This window comes from Mesoplodon densirostris, chromosome 8 (assembly GCF_025265405.1).
Source record: "Mesoplodon densirostris isolate mMesDen1 chromosome 8, mMesDen1 primary haplotype, whole genome shotgun sequence".
NCBI lineage: Eukaryota > Metazoa > Chordata > Mammalia > Artiodactyla > Ziphiidae > Mesoplodon > Mesoplodon densirostris.
The window spans coordinates 36,066,118-36,082,343 of record NC_082668.1 but is presented as its reverse complement, the minus strand read 5'-3'; the positions used below and the strand labels follow the sequence as shown (position 1 = coordinate 36,082,343).

Genomic DNA, 16,226 nt, shown 5'->3' with positions numbered 1-16,226 from the left:
GAGGCCAAATACAGTGTCTACAAGCTTAAGGAACAGATTAAATGGCTATGCTGTTGCCAATTCATTTATCAAACTTTTATTGAGTACTTACTGCTCATGAGGCACTATGTTGCTTTGCAAAGGATGCCTTAGGACACAGACTTTCCTTTCAGGGGGCTTACATTCCAGCAGACTACAAAGAGGTGCCGTAGAATGGAGCCCAGGAGCAGCCGCTGCAGCTGGCATCCCCTGCCGTCTGGTGCATAACCCCTGGGCAGCCCGCCCCGGGTGCTTTGTAGAGGATGTCACTCCTTATCTTTATTGTTTAGAGAATAAATGACCAGGAGCACAAGACAGTGTTTCCAGGACTGATATGTCAACAGACAGTAAAACATGCTCTGCTGGATCTCCCCGAGGCACTTGGATATGATTATTATGGCAACGATGCTTCTCCTAAGGTTCTAAGATTCTCCCTTGGGCTGTGAGTGTATGTGCCTTTGTCCTCAGAGAAAGTGCTCCTATGTCCCCATTTTCTCAATACATCCCTAGTTTGTACCAGCTGACCAGGTAAATAGAGTGCGTTTTCACTGTCGAAGTGCCTGATTTGGAATGCTAGAGGCTTCTGCTTGTCATTTGCTAGAGTAGTGTGAACCTTTGGATGCCAGTAAAGAGACAGCTCTTCAAGTGTGGCCCATGGCCCACAGGTGGCTATAAAGGTCCTTCTGGTGGGCAAAGAATCGATCTAGGAATGCACTCCTTTCCTTGGGCATATCTGGTGATTGACATGCAGTTCCTTTGACTTTCACTTCTGACCAGGGTTGTTTATACGTAATCTAAGTGAGTAAAGCAAGGCTTAAAAATTTTAGCTTCATTAAATGGAAATTAGCTTGTTACCAGAATTTTCTGAAGACCTGCCTTTACAAATCCTAGATTATTATGCCACTCTGCATAGAAGCTTAGATATTAAGAAACCTAGCCGATAGCTTTTAGTGACCCCTGGCTGGCCTAGACTACATCTAAGAGGCTGGCATTTCCCAATTGAGCAGCAGTAAAGGTGTGTGCCTTGCAGGCCCCCTGAACCACAGTGGAAGCACTAGAAGCATTTTTCTCTAGGCCCATATGCTGTTAATATTGCTCGCATACTGGAGACTCAAAGTGAAGGCGCCGTTCACATTTTCTGCCGTCTCCTGGGATATCTCAGTCTCCTGGCCCATCTCCATACCCCCTAGTTTAGCACAAGCAGACTTGGCAAGAAGGCACATTCCTATTGACTGTAAAACATGCTTAGCTTAGAGCCTGGGTGTTTCTGACCACAGCAGCCCTTTATTCTATGTCAGCTGTTTGGTTCCTTCTGTATTCCTGTGGGAGCTGTGCAGTTAGATAAGATTACTTCCAAGTTCTCTTCGAACTCTAAAGCCCTATAACTCGGGGCCAAGATGATTGAGGGTGGGCTTAGCTCATTTTGCAGCAAAACAGTAATGTCTATCTGCCCCATCTTACTTGGATTTTTATTTTTGCTTCTCTATAACATACCTACAACTATGGGGATAAGTGTTCATGTAAACAAGTCTTCCTTCTTCCCCAAACTATCTATACTTAACTTTGCATTTAAAACTGACACCCTCTCCCCCCAAAAAGTCCAAATCCAGATTATTGTTCCACCCTGGGTAGGGGGGATCCTTGAAGGTGCCAGTGCGCTCAGCTGTTCTACTGAGGAAATAGTAGCATAAGCAGCCTAATCCTGCCCCAGACTCACAGCCATCCAGCGACAAGCTGGCCTCTTGTGGGACGATCATGAGGTAGCACCTGTCCCTGCCTTGCCCTGGCTCTGCTCACTGCTCTCAGGGCGATGGGCAAAGGGTCTGTGTTTATTTCAGCAGATGTGGAAAGGAGGGAGGGGATGCTTTACAGGGAAAAGGTTTTCTCATTGACAAGATACGTGATAATGCCAATCAAACAGATCGTGGCAACCGTTTTCATCTTTTTTGCTTAGGCTGCTGCCCTGGTTCACATTTATCTAGATGGGTCTGTGCTGGTGACTCATGGTGGAATTGAAATGGGGCAGGGGGTCCACACTAAAATGATTCAGGTAAGAATGCAGATAATTGGATTAAGTCGGATGTGTGCTTGTAGATACGTGTATGAGAGAGGAACTTGGAGTGTACATTTTCTGTTCCAAAATAAAAAGGGTAGGAGACTTTAGCTTTGACTACTTCAGCTGCTAAGCTATTCACAGAAACTGGGTAAACAAGCCAGTTTTGTAACTCACCCTCCTAAGAGAACGTGGTAGAATAGCCTCTGGTTGTCTCACTGCTAAAGAAGGTTGTATGGTCATTTGCTGCTTTCCTTTGGATATATTAACAAGTGAGTTGTCTTTTTTGAACCTTTGCTGCGCAATAAAAAGATTTAGAAATTCTGATGTATTGCATTATTTCTTGCCCTTTTTATAGTAAGGACTCTGAACAACTGATAGTATAAAACACATTTGATATTTCTAACCAAACTACCAGTTTTCTTTTCGCTCAATTATTTTAGAATAATTTTTAGCTACTGTTTCTATTTTGCTAATTATTGTAATATTATAGATTATAAAACAGTTGAAAGGCAAACATTGTTTTAGAAAACCCTGCACAATTCTACCACTTAGCAATAATCACTGTTTTGGGGTCTCTCTATTTTGACTTTTATTCTTTTTCAAAAAATCACTAGCATTCTGTTTATATAATTTTATATCCTGGATTTTGACCTATCCTTATATAGAGTGACCATTTCCTCCTGTCATTAAGAATTCTTTACAATCATGATTTTTAATGCTGCATGTATATGTCTGTATAATTTATTTAGCCGTCCCCAATTGTTGAACACTTCAGTGAACATTTTTGTTCATAAACCTGTGATCAAACCAATGATTTTTTTAAAGTAAATTCCAGGAATGGAATTACTGGGTCACAGAATATATCTTAAGTCACTTGACACATGTTACTGAATTGTTTTCCAGAAAGTATCCATCACATTACACCACTATCTAACATTGTACGTTATGGATTGTTTTTTAAAAAATCTTAGATAATTTAATAGAGAAAAGTATCTCATTATTGCTTTAATTTGCACTTTTCTTATCATAGAGGTGCTGAATATATGTTTTATTTCATGTTATCACTCACTTGAGAATTGTGTGGTCATACCTGTCCCCCTTTCTGGGGTGAGACTTCCGTGTTTTCCTTATTGGGCCGCCAGAAACCTTTCTGTTCTAAGCCTATGCACTTTGTGTAGGCAGTCTTCTGAAAGCCAGTGATGGGGAGGGCTCTGTATGCTTTATGCCCCTGTCATAATTGTGGACAAACTCAACTAAGCCATACTGCTACCGGGAAAGAGAATGTGGAACCAGCTGAGATTAGTAGTATGATTTTGCCCCATCATTAAACACAAAGGAAGAACCTAGCGGCCAGCTAAGTCCTTATGTTGGCCAGTGGCACTGGTACTTCTGGGATCTCCGGTTGGTGCAGCTGCTTTAACAAAGCCATTGTCCTTTCTCAGAAATGCTCTCTTCCTGGAGCATCTCCAGAAATGTGGATAAGGCATCTCCTCTCTGATGAAGTCAGATTTGCTAGAATTTTGCAGAGTACAGAGGTAGGAGAGGCCTTGAAGGTGTTGATTTCATGATGATGAAAACATGAAACATTTCTTCCTGCCTTGGCTTGGGGCCTGACTCACCTCCTCTTCCTGGTGCACAAAAGAAAGTCAAAGAATAAGAAAGTGTGCTCAGGGCTGGGGGGCCAGACTAGCTACAGGGTCTTAGACAAGAGGAACTTCTTGTGGCTGGAAGAATTCGTGGTCCTGCTGCTTGTTCCAGTTGGGCATGGGGGTGTTCCACACACATGCTACCATGTGCTAAGTGCACGGGTCTATGACTAACCAAAGAAAAGTGAAAGAAGATCTCTTCCAAAATCCAGGTGGCCAGTCGTGAATTAAGGATGCCATTGTCCAACATCCACCTTCGGGGAACAAGCACAGAAACCGTCCCTAATGCAAACATCTCTGGAGGTTCCGTGGTGGCCGATCTCAATGGGTTGGCAGTAAAGGTAAAAATCGTTGCAGTGGCACCCAAATCATGAACCCCATCAAGGCTGGAGCTCAGAAGATGTTGCAAATCAACCCAGCTCTTGTCTCCTTCCCACACCCTCTTGGGGAAAACTGCTCCTTCCCCCAGTGGGGGGCTCAGTCAGTGTCCAGGACTGGCCACTCTCCCGAGTGGGAGATGCCACCTCCTTTCTCCCTCACTCCTGACAGCTCACTGGTCCCCAAGCCCTCTCAGTTCTACTCAGAAGTGTCTCTTTCCAGTTCCAGGTTGCAGCACCACGGCTGCTTTGGTTCAAACTCGCGCCTCTTGTCAGGGCCATCGCAAGGCTCTGTCTGTCCACCGCAGTTTCATTGCCTTTCACTCTGGCTTTCTGCAGCCAGGGAAAGCTTTCCCACAAAATAAATCTGACCATGCTGAGCTTAAAAACAGTGACCGGTGGTTTATCAACAGTTTTTCTGTTAAGTCGTGACCGCTTAGCAGGGCTTACAAGGCCCCCATCCCAGGCGGTCTGTCTTTAAGACCAGCTCATGCTTCACCCCCAACCCCATGAGACCTTTCACACCACGTCTTAAACGGGGGTTGGTGTCTTCCTTCTCCGTGTATCATGGGCCTCTTAAATAAGCCTATATAATAGTACATAACAGTGTGTTTTTGAAATTGTTGTTCGCGTGACATTATGGTCATAATTTTAACTAAAAAATAATCCCTAGGACGCTTGTCAAACTCTTCTAAAACGCCTTGAACCCATCATCAGCAAGAATCCTGGAGGCACTTGGAAGGACTGGGTGAGACTCACTTGTTACTTTGTGTTGTATGTTAGGAAAAAAAAGGAGAGAGGAGAGTGAGATGTGTGACTCAAATATCAGTAGAAAGGGCACATTAAAAGGTACTGCAGTTACATCATGATCAATAGAAGCCTTTGGCTCTCGGCATGTGGAAATATTATCACAGCATGATGGAGGAACTCCTACATCTGGGACAATTCTCTCTTAGAGAAAAGATGGTTCTTGTGTCCAGAACTCTTGTTTCAATCAAGAATTAATTAATGTTTCTTCCTAAGGAATCTAGGTATTTTCTAGATAATAGCAGTCCATCTATTTGTTCTTTTTTGGGGGTTCCGCTGTTCCTAAAATTGGAAGATAACACTAGAATCCTTTTATAAAAGTAAAAATCATATAAGCACTCTTTTAGACAGAGGAAACCAAGCCATTTGGGTATATATTCAGCAAGTAGTAGGCACTAAATGGAATGGAAATATTCAACTGCTTCCTTTCATCTACCTAAAATCTAATTGGATGAGAAGACACACATTCTAAAGTCAACTAGGAAACTTTTCAGAGTAACAGGTTCTAAAGTACCAGATGGTGTGGAATGGATACCCACTGAAGGCTGACAGTTCTAGGATGTCAAGTCATATTAAAGCACTGGTCTGGAGGAAATAACATTGGAGAGTCTTACTTAGAAACGGTTCCTGCTATTCCATAGAGTTAGGATTCATTCTATAATTCATATTTATAGGAGCTCTCAATCCTTTCTGGGCATATTTATTTCTGCCCTTTGCCCAGTGCTTCCTGGGAGAGTCTGGTTGGAGAAAGATGGAGAGAGATGCAGTGCAAGGGAGTCGGTCCTCCACCATCAAAAAATGCTGCCATTCAGCCCACTTTCCTCTGTAATGGTTGCACTTCTCACATTTTTCTTTCTCAGACTTGGGGGCATCATTTTGTATCTTAGTCAACTGTGTACACTGCAGAGTCAGGAGAACCTTTGGTGTAAATGGTACAACTTAGTAAGATTGTACCCCTGTCCTAAGTCTGTTATGGATACATGATATTAAAATTAAATGTCTGACCACCCATTTTTTTCCTGAAATGTTCTGTGTTAATAGGCTAAGTCTTTCCAGGTGAGTGAGTGAAATTCTTCATAAGCAGAACATGTGTTGCCCACAGTAGTCCAATCTATAAGTGTAACATACCATGGGAGTCATTTATTATGATGATATGCATTGAACAAATGCTATTCCTACAAGCAGTGAACCATAAATGCCTATAGAGATGGAAAACGCTGAAAGGAATAAATTAAACTTGGTCCTTCCTAGTTATTACTACTGATCACTTTATTTAACACAGAGTAAAATGAATATTGAAGTCTCGAGTGATTCTTACTTTAAACATCTTTATTGCATCACGTTGTATTCTTCTTTCCCAGGCACAGGCTGCTTTTAATGAAAGCATTAGTCTTTCAGCTACTGGATACTTCAGGTAAATAGTCCTTTCAATCGCATGCTATGGAAAATAGCAGCAGTATCTTGAGGGGAAGTTTCATTTCTGTTTGGCAAAAAATGATTTTGTACCTTGTGTTAACCCACTGTTATAAAGAACATTTAGGTGCTACTTAATCCAAATTTCCAGAAAGCCTGGGAAAAAATAGACACACAAATAAAATACAGCTGAATCGATGATTCAAATCATACTGGGAAGTACTGGAGGGTTCCCTGGGGGTTAGTGCTTGGGACCCACAACAGTGGTTGACCTTTTGTTGAAAACTCAGTGTGTCCCTTAAGTTAGGAAATGAAGGGAAAAGGATGCAAATTAAACCCATAATAAGATAAATACCATTTCACACCTTCTAGATTGGCAAAATATAAGAATTTGACAATACCTGTGTGTTGTCAAGATGTGGCACAACTAGAACTCAGACACTTTGGAAAAGAATCTATCAATTTATCGAGTTATTTTAATGGAGAGTGGAAGCCATCAGAGAATAGAGTGACATAGAGAGTCATACCTGGTTTTGTCTCTTTGTCACTTGTCATGGGTGTCCCAGGCTATCAGGAATTGGCTATCAGGAATAAGCCCCTCCAGACTGGGCAGAGCAGAGGAGAGAAGGGTAGAAAGTACTGGCAAGCTGCTGGCCTATGCTTCTCTTCCACCATGGCATTCGTTTGGTGTTCTTAAAGAATAGTTAGGAACAGAGCAGGCCATGGTGCCTGATGGAGCGACCAGAGTAGTGGCACAGAATGAGAGCCAAGGGGCCTGATCCCTCTCACAGAAGGCTGAATCCTAGAGCCAGCAAGACGGGTGAACAGGCAAGCGTGCACCTTTGAAGGAGTGTTTGGTGTAAAATCCAGGTGGAATCCCCCAAATCTGATGGCGATAGGATTACATGACCCAATATTAGCCAAAAGCAATAGGATGAATGTCCATACAGTCAGCAGTTAACTTCCAAGCATAAGGAGTCAGTGGTAGGGAGTGGTTTCATGTTTTTTCAGGCAAAGGAAGTTTAATAAGAAAGAAGTAAATATTTATTTATTCAGCAGACTTATTGCATGTATTATGTGCTACACATCATTGTACATGTGCACTCCTCTGGTTTGCTGTGCATACAAATTGAGCACAGCTCTTAACGGGTCTGTTTAACCATTGTGGTCTGCAATTAGGGGACTTGATCACTTAACAACCCTCCTCAAGAATTCTGTTTCCTCCAGGGGTTATGAGTCGAACATGAACTGGGAGACAGGCGAAGGCCGTCCTTTTGAATACTTTGTTTATGGAGCTGCCTGTTCCGAGGTTGAGATAGACTGTCTGACAGGTGCTCATAAGGTCAGTACCAATTGGGAAGGTCTTCAAGTTGAACTCTAGATACATCTATTTTCCACGTATTCCATCTGTCTGAGCACCAGAGAGGCACCATGTAATCGGCCTAAGGATAATTTGTCTGTTTTACCAAGGAAAATAGAGGCTCAGCAATCGCCTCGGTATTTTATGTGGAAAACAACTGGCAGCCTCTCTTCTTTATTTCCCCTGCTCTTTCAAGTGGAATCAGGAAAAAAAAATCACTTCAAGGAAGAAACACAGCCTACAGGGGGCTTCAAGGAAGAAACAGCCTACAGGGGGCTTCCTCTTGCATGAAATGCCATCATATGGCATTCTTTTTTTTTTTTTTTTTTTTTAAAGAAGGTGTTGGGTGTAGGAGTTTATTAATTAATTTATTTATTTTTGCTGTGTTGGGTCTTCGTTTCTGTGAGAGGGCTTTCTCTAGTTGTGGCAAGCGGGGGCCACTCTTCATCGCGGTGCACGGGCCTCTCACTATCCTGGTCTCTCTTGTTATGGAGCACAGGCTCCAGACGTGCAGGCTCAGTAGTTGTGGCTCACAGGCTCAGTTGCTCCACGGCATGTGGGATCCTCCCAGATCAGGGCTCGAACCTGTGTCCCCTGCATTAGCAGGCAGATTCTCAACCCCTGCGCCACCAGGGAAGCCCCATATGGCGTTCTTGAAGGATTTCATAAGCATCCACAATCTGCTAACAAGCACCAAGGGCCAGCCCAGGGGAGCTAGTGGCCAGCTTTTGATATCTTTTGTCCAGCTAGGTCCTGCTTTTTAGATAGTTTAAGAGCATCCTTATGCTTTTAAGGAATGCTATGGGGCTTCCCTGGTGGCGCAGTGGTTGAGAGTCCGCCTGCTGATGCAGGGGACACGGGTTCGTGCCCCGGTCCGGGAAGATCCCACATGCCGTGGAGCGGCTGGGCCCGTGAGCCATGGCCGCTGAGCCTGCGTATACGGAGCCTGTGCTCCGCAACGGGAGAGGCCACAACAGTGAGAGGCCCGCGTACCGCAAAAAAAAAAAAAAAAAAAAAAAAAAAAAAGAAATGCTATGAGGAGATGCTCACACAGATTCTCACACACACACACACACACACACACACACACACACACACACACTCCTGCTTCAAGGACTCAGAGTTTCTCCTCTTGTAGCTGGGCTTCTGAGGGTAAATGAAGCCCCTTTCCACTATCAATAACAATAAATGATCATCGATGGATTAAATGGGACTGTGATGCCCTCACAGCTGTCATGTGATAATCTGCCCAAAAGTTACCCAGAGGCAAGCTCTAGTTCTTGATATTTCCAAACATCCTTTGTGACTGCATCTTGGATTGTGATCAAATCTAAGTTTTCATTTAATATGTCTCCAGCCTGTATGTTTTTAAACTGTAGTCAGCCTAATCTTTGAAATTATATACACCGTTATTGAACCTACACCTTTATTGAATCTGCCCATTCAAGTATCTAGCATGTCTGGATTCTGATTCAAACCAGATTACTTTTGGGGAAACTTGGACTGGGGCAAGACAGTGATCACTCTAAGCATGCTTTTCATGCTACAGTAGCTGTCCTGTGTGAGGGAGTTCAGTAGAAAGTTCTCTCATGCTGACTGATTTCTACGCCCCCCCTCCCTCGAAGAAAATGTTGGTGAAGACTTAATCATTTGGGTTTCCTTGTGTCTTGCATGTGCCTTAGTCTTGTTAACATCTAAGAACAGGGAAATAATTAGCCTTGGTATGAAATGTTAAGGTGTGCTCTTATAATTTATTGAACAGTCTTTTTATATAAATTTATTTATTTATTTTTGGCTGCGTTGGGTCTTTGTTGCTATGCACGGGCTTTCTGTAGTTGCAGCGAGCGGGGGCTACTCTTTCATTGCGGTGCGCAGCCTTCTCATGGCAGAGACTTCTCTTGCTGCGGAGCACGGGCTCTAGGCGCGCAGGCTTCAGTAGTTGTGGCATGCGGCCTCAGTAGTTGTGGCTCGCGGACTCTAGAGCGCAGGCCCAGTAGTTATGGCGCACGGGCTTAGTTGCTCAGCGGCATATGAGATCTTCCTGGACCAGGGCTCAAACCCGTGTCCTCTGCATTGGCAGGCGGATTCTTAACCACTGCGCCAGCAGGGAAGCCCAACTGAACAATCTTAAGAGATGCATGAAACAGCCTTATCAGATGTCTTCATAAAAGCTAGATCTGAGGCTCAGGTTAGGTATCACCCCAAGGCAAAGGCTGTAATGTGACATCCCACTAAGGGACCTCCCTGTGGCCTGTTTTTCAGAAATTCTCCTCATATTGATGGAATTGCTTTAACAGACATTTATTAGCTGATACCATTTCTGAGGGCCAGGAACCTGGGAGTGGCTTATTGGGGTGATTCTGGCTTGGGTTTCCTCATGAGGTTACCGCCAAGCTGTCGGCCAGGGCTGCAGTCATCTCAAGGCTCAGTGGCAGCTGGAGAATCCGATTCCAAGCTGCAGTGCATGGTTGTTGGCAGGAAGCTTCAATTTCTCACTGGCTGTTGGCCAGAGGGCTCCATTCCTCACCACTTGGACCTCTCCATAGGATGTTTCAGTGTCCTCAGGACGTGAAAGCTGGTTCCCCGCGAGGGATTGGTCCAAAGGAAAAGGAGAGAGAGAGAGTATGGGTGATTAGGATAGAACCCAAGACAGAAGCCACAGTCAGCCTAGTCTCGGAGTGCTGAACTATTACTCCTGCCATATCCTACTGATCACACAAGCCACCCCTGGTAGAGTGCGGGAGCGGGCTGCATGAGGACGTGAATACGGGGAGGTGGGGGCCATTGAGGGCCATCGTGGAGTCTGGCTGCCACAGCCTAGAACAGCCCTATCAAATGACAGTGCAGACAGCAGGAAGTCCACAGCCTTGAAAGCAAAACCTTCACTAACACTGCAGAATTGAGAGCACCCCTGCTCGCTTCCAGTTGAGGCCACTGGTCTCCTAGAAGAGGCCACCAGCCTTGCTAACTGGTGTGGAAGAGAAATTTACATTTCACTGTGTCTTTACACAGGAGGGGTGGGTGCCTGAAGTTTTATTACAGTAAAACATTCTAGATCACTATCTAATTTACTTAAGAAAAATGCTAGATGAAAGTCCCAGATCGAATAAGGAAATTCTTGGGTTTCCTTTGTTCCATTAATAATTATAAGTTGGGCTTCTCTGGTGGCGCAGTGGTTGAGAGTCCGCCTGCCGATGCAGGGGACATGGGTTCGTGCCCCGGTCCGGGAGGATCCCACATGCCGTGGAGCAGCTGGGCCTGTGAGCCATGGCCGCTGAGCCTGCGCGTCTGGAGCCTGTGCTCCGCAACGGGAGAGGCCACAACAGTGAGAGGCCCGCGTACCGCAAAAAATATATATATATAATAATAATTATTATTATTATTATAAGTAGAATCTGTCATGACAAATACCATATGTCACAGAAAAGAAGGTACAGACCTGCTGAGGAGCAAAGGTGTCACCACCAGCCTGGCTGGGCCTGCTGTCCTTCTCCTCGTTTGTAGGTTATCAGAGAACGTTTGGTCACCAAAATGGTAACGTTAGATTTAATCTCTGCTCTGCTCTGAAAATGAAAAATGTTGCTGATGTACCCTGAGTTCTTGATTCAGTAACTATCACCCAGCCAGCTGGACTCTGAATGTGGTGTTGTGTGGTAGCCACAAAGTTTTGCAACAAGGATCAAGAGGGCCATAGACATTTTCTCTTTTCTGTGGCATATGTTCTATTTGTTATAGTGGATTAAATGGAATATGTTACATCACTCAGCTGGAATCAAAATCAAGTAAATATTTTTCTCTCCTATTTTTTCCAAGAAAAAGAAATCACTGATTAAGCTGGTTGAGTATTTATATAACTTTGAAAGTTATACATAATAAACTTTGTTGCTTCTTTCTCCTGAAGTATAATGTGGCCCAAAGATAGGTTCTTTTCCAATGCCATCCTGACAGGAACTGCTTCTCGACTTTGTCTCCCCAAGTTGTATTCATTAAACTGACATTTTTACTTTTTTTTATATTCCTAGAACATCAGAACAGACATTGTCATGGATGTTGGCTGCAGTATAAATCCGGCCCTTGACATAGGCCAGGTATGTGGAAATGACTTTCCTGACTCCCTATTTGTAAAAGTCAAAACTTCTGGGGGATCTGCCAGGAACACATCCCGTTGGCTTGCTTATTCATCATCTTCTTATTCTATCCCTTTATTCAGAATCTTTCCGTTCAGGACAGCCACAGAACTCAAATCTCTTAGTGTTTAAAAAAGGGAAGGGAACAAAGGTGTTTCAGGTAGTTTTTGAAGAAACATACAGTCTGTGACTGGGGAGCTTGAATGAGCAGGACTAAGCCTAGAGGTGAAAAGTGAGCCCCATCCCTGTGGGCTGGAAGTAGAATGCAGTGCTTAGTGCTGAATCCTGGGAAGACGATGGGCTCTGGCGTCAGGGAGTTTAATGTTGGGTTGAGATAACAAACGTCAAATAGTTACAGCAGCAGCTGTTGATGGGTAGCCTATTTTGCCCACAGACATTTTAAAATTTATATTTGAAATAATTAACAAGATTGAAAAATCACAAGCTATTTTACATGAATTTTCAAATGGCTAGCACCTCTTGGAAACACAGAAAATTTGCCAACACCGGAGCTACATTTCCACGAGGAAAAGTTGATTGGCTGCTTCTTTAGAGAGTCACATGCTCTCTGGAAGCTTCACTCACTTTCTTTACCTGCCTCAGCCCCAGTGGGCCATTCAGCTCCCTACTTGCAATGGAGCGTATAGTCTGAGGGACTCTCCAATTAGGACATTGACTGGAGAATGGGAAGAATGTATGGGTTGGAGAAGTCAAAGCAGGCTTCCGGGAGGAAGTGGTGTGGACCAGGTAGTCAAAGAATGATCGGGAAGAGGTGTTCCGGGTGGGAGGAGAGTGGAGGAAATCAACCTAAAGAAAGAGCTAAGATTCTGCACACCTTGTGTTCATGGCTGGCAGTGAGGAGAGGCTGGTGGCAGTGCTCACCCATGTCCCAGGAGCAGGATGTGAGGCTGGAGGTAGGGAGCAGAAGAGGGCCGGGCTGGTGGAAGCCTCCAAAGACAGGCACCTCACTTAGCAGGGGGAGGGGAGTTGGCCCGGGGAGCAGTCTGGAGTGTTAGGAAGCTTCCTCTAACATCGGGGTAGAGAAGAACGTCTCTGCTAATAGATAGAAGTGAGGATGGAGATGGGTGGAGAAAATATGGACACAGGAAGGAAAGAAAGGAAGAAGAGACTCAGAAATCAGAAGTCTGTGTGGAAAGGTAATTTTGTCCACGTGCTGACATCTAAGAACCGGAGCATTTTAAAGCTGTAAAGGAAGCTAAGCAAGCACACGGTTCGAACCCTTCATGTTACAAGCGAGGAAACTGAGTCCAGAGATGTGAGGCTGGCAGGCTCGTGAGTGAGGAGCTGCTAAGGTTCCAGAGCCCCGAGAGCCTTTCCTGGGGTGCTGGGGTCTGTGGCCAACCAGCTGCCTTGTAGGCAGAAAAAGTCAGGGCATGTGGGCTACGGGCTCCCTGAGGGTTCTTCCAGAGCTGCAATTTTAATGCCAAGCTGAGATTCGAACTCAAGTCCTTTGAGTGAACTTAGCGCTCGCTAAGATGTTCAGACATGCTTCGAGGTGAACTTGTAAGTAAACATTTGGAGACGTACTCCAAGACATGCTGCAAACCCCCTTCAACTGCATTTTTAAAATTCAGACTAACAGCAAGAAGGTGAAATGTTACTGTTGACTGTCTTTTCTCATATATGGAAATTTTTTTTTTTTGCCTCAGATTGAAGGTGCATTTATTCAAGGCATGGGACTTTATACAATAGAAGAACTGAATTATTCTCCTCAGGGGGTCCTGTACACTCGGGGCCCAAACCAATATAAGATCCCTGCCATCTGTGACATCCCCACGGAGTTGCACGTTTCCTTGTTGCCTCCATCTCAAAACTCAAATACCCTGTATTCGTCTAAGGTAAGCTGTGCTCTATGAATAGATGCATGTTTATGTGATATCTGTGCCAGGAGGGAGGGGCTACATTTATCTCTTGGTTGTTTGGGGGTTTTGCCAGGATTGTCGGGGAAAAAAGCCCTATTAAACATTTTGTTTGTTTGTTTGGCCACCATGCGGCTTACAGGATCTCAGTTCCCCAACCAGGGATTGAACCCGTGCCCCCCACAGTGGAACACGGAGTACTAAACACTGGACCACCAGGGAATTCCCAAAACATTTTAATTTTAACGTAATTTAACAACATTATACAATTTTTAAAAAATACTCCAAATCTGGGCTTCCCTGGTGGCGCAGTGGTTGAGAGTCCACCTGCCAATGCAGGGGACACGGGTTTGTGCCCCAGTCTGGGAAGATCCCACGTGCCGCGGAGTGGCTGGGCCCGTGAGCCATGGCCGCTGGGCCTGTGCATCCGGAGCCTGTGCTCCACAACGGGGGAGGCCACAACAGTGAGAGGCCCACGTACCGCAAAAAAAAAAAAAACTCCAAATCGTGGAGACTAACACAAACTACTAGTACCATCAGGTTGTCTGATTTTTCATCTTAATGCCTATATCTGCTTTCTCCATTTGGGATCATTTCCTTAGGCTGGAATCCTAAGAATGGGAATACTGGGTTAAAATAGTGAATTAACTTTTTAAAGGAAAAAGTTGTACATGTAATATTTAATATTTTATGTACCCGTACATGCACATATGTACCTATAGATGCACATATACATAATACACATACATATGTATATATATATATATATATATATATATATATACAGAGAGAGAAAGAGAGAGTCATAATCTAGTTGACTTGTTTCCCTTCCAGGGTCTGGGAGAGTCTGGGGTATTCCTGGGGTGTTCGGTGTTTTTCGCCATCCAGGACGCGGTAAGTGCAGCACGACAGGAGAGAGGGCTGCTTGGACCGTTGAAGCTCAATAGTCCACTGACCCCAGAGAAGATTAGAATGGCCTGTGAAGACAAGTTCACAAAAATGGTATGTTCTGCTCATACAAGTCTGAATTGTTTTTTCCCCTGTCCTTGTGGTTAAGTTTCATTAACCCACCATGGTGGTTTTCCACGGAGGAAGAGGTGACAGGGGTCCCGAAGACATCTGAGCAGGACAGCAGCCTGCCTGCAGTGGGGCTCAGTTCTGCACCACTAAACAAGAAAGATTCATTCTTCATTTCTTCATTCATCAATCGTATATTCCTCCTTATTAGTTTTGTTCCCTTCCCAGGACACATTAGTCAGGAATAAAGTTCAGGAACCATGCCCTGAACCCAAGAATCCCAGGCCGAGAATCTGGGCCACCTCCGCAATCTAACTTCCTTGGAAGGAAGTTTAGAAGACAGACTAAACTTCCTTCCAAACCACTGGGAGGAGGTGCCATTCCTCATTTGCACCACAGAGTAGGACGGGCCCTTTCCCAACCCCCAGCAGCAGGAATCCCTCCTGCAAGCCAACCCCGCCTCCCGCCCCGCCCCCTTCCGGCTGAGCAAACATCTCAGCTCTCCTTGGGCGCTTCCAGTGGGATTTTTCATTGTAGGAGGAGGTCATGCCATTGACAGTGACTCCTCTGACCGTAAACAAGTTATTCCTTATACTGAGGGGAGAGCCCCGTCCTATACCTCCTCTCATGAGGGCCCTTCATGGTACCCCTCATAGCTCTTCCTAAACCCCACGAATCGCTGCTTCACTCTGAAGAAGCACAGAGGCTGATTCCACCTTTCCTTTGTCCCTCTTCAAGCATGAGATGACTCTCATAGCTGTCCTGCCCTGCCTGACCCTTGGTCTTCTCCTGGATTCCTCCACGTTTCTCATACTGTCATGGCCAGACCTCTCATTGTCCTGGTCACCCTCTGGGTGATTTTTATCCTATTTTATAGTCTGCTATTTGTCACACGTCACAAACATTTTCCAAGTTGCAAACATCCAAACTTGTCCTTTTATTCCAGATTCCAAGAGATGAACCTGGATCCTATGTTCCTTGGAGTGTACCCATATGAATCAAATACAAACCTCTGGCGAAGATGGGGTGGCTCTTCCAACAAAGCAATCTATCCAGTCTCAATGCTCTAGGATGATGGGTCTGAAAGACAAATTTTCACAGTTCAGAAATCATTTCACAGAGTATTGCTTTTATAGGATGCTGATTTTAAATGTTCCATTTGGAGTTTGATAGATATGCTTAAGCAATTTAGAAATCATATTTTAAATGGCATAAATGCTAACTGGTTTCCTCTAGAATGGTATTCTTTATTATTCTGTCCCTTAAATCCATCCAGCTGAGTGGAATGGAAGATAATGGTTTGTATGTGATTCATAGTTGGCTTGTATTCACCAACAGAAATTATACTGTCTAGTGAAAGGCGGTTTTCTAAATAATTTTATTAGTATGAACTGTAAAGTTGTCATTTTCTCATTTGTCCCCATCTGCTATCACCCTCTTTTTCTTGTCAGAATGGATCTAGGCACTATGTCTAAAGAGTCTAGGATGAAAGAAAAAACCAGATAAATTGAACTTAATCAAAACT

The 16,226-nt window shown here is 44.4% G+C and overlaps 1 protein-coding gene across 1 annotated transcript in view; it reads left to right on the top strand.

The window, feature by feature from the left end:
• The window catches only part of LOC132494667 (aldehyde oxidase 1), a 74,001-nt gene extending 58,303 nt beyond the window's left edge, over positions 1 to 15,698 (top strand). The window contains exons 27-35 of the mRNA XM_060105855.1: positions 1,973 to 2,068; positions 3,933 to 4,061; positions 4,771 to 4,845; positions 6,266 to 6,318; positions 7,545 to 7,659; positions 11,700 to 11,765; positions 13,475 to 13,663; positions 14,519 to 14,686; positions 15,648 to 15,698. Coding sequence (XP_059961838.1) covers positions 1,973 to 2,068; positions 3,933 to 4,061; positions 4,771 to 4,845; positions 6,266 to 6,318; positions 7,545 to 7,659; positions 11,700 to 11,765; positions 13,475 to 13,663; positions 14,519 to 14,686; positions 15,648 to 15,698 — 942 coding nt within the window. The remainder of the gene's footprint in view (positions 1 to 1,972; positions 2,069 to 3,932; positions 4,062 to 4,770; positions 4,846 to 6,265; positions 6,319 to 7,544; positions 7,660 to 11,699; positions 11,766 to 13,474; positions 13,664 to 14,518; positions 14,687 to 15,647) is intronic.
• The last annotated feature ends 528 nt before the right edge of the window (positions 15,699 to 16,226 follow it).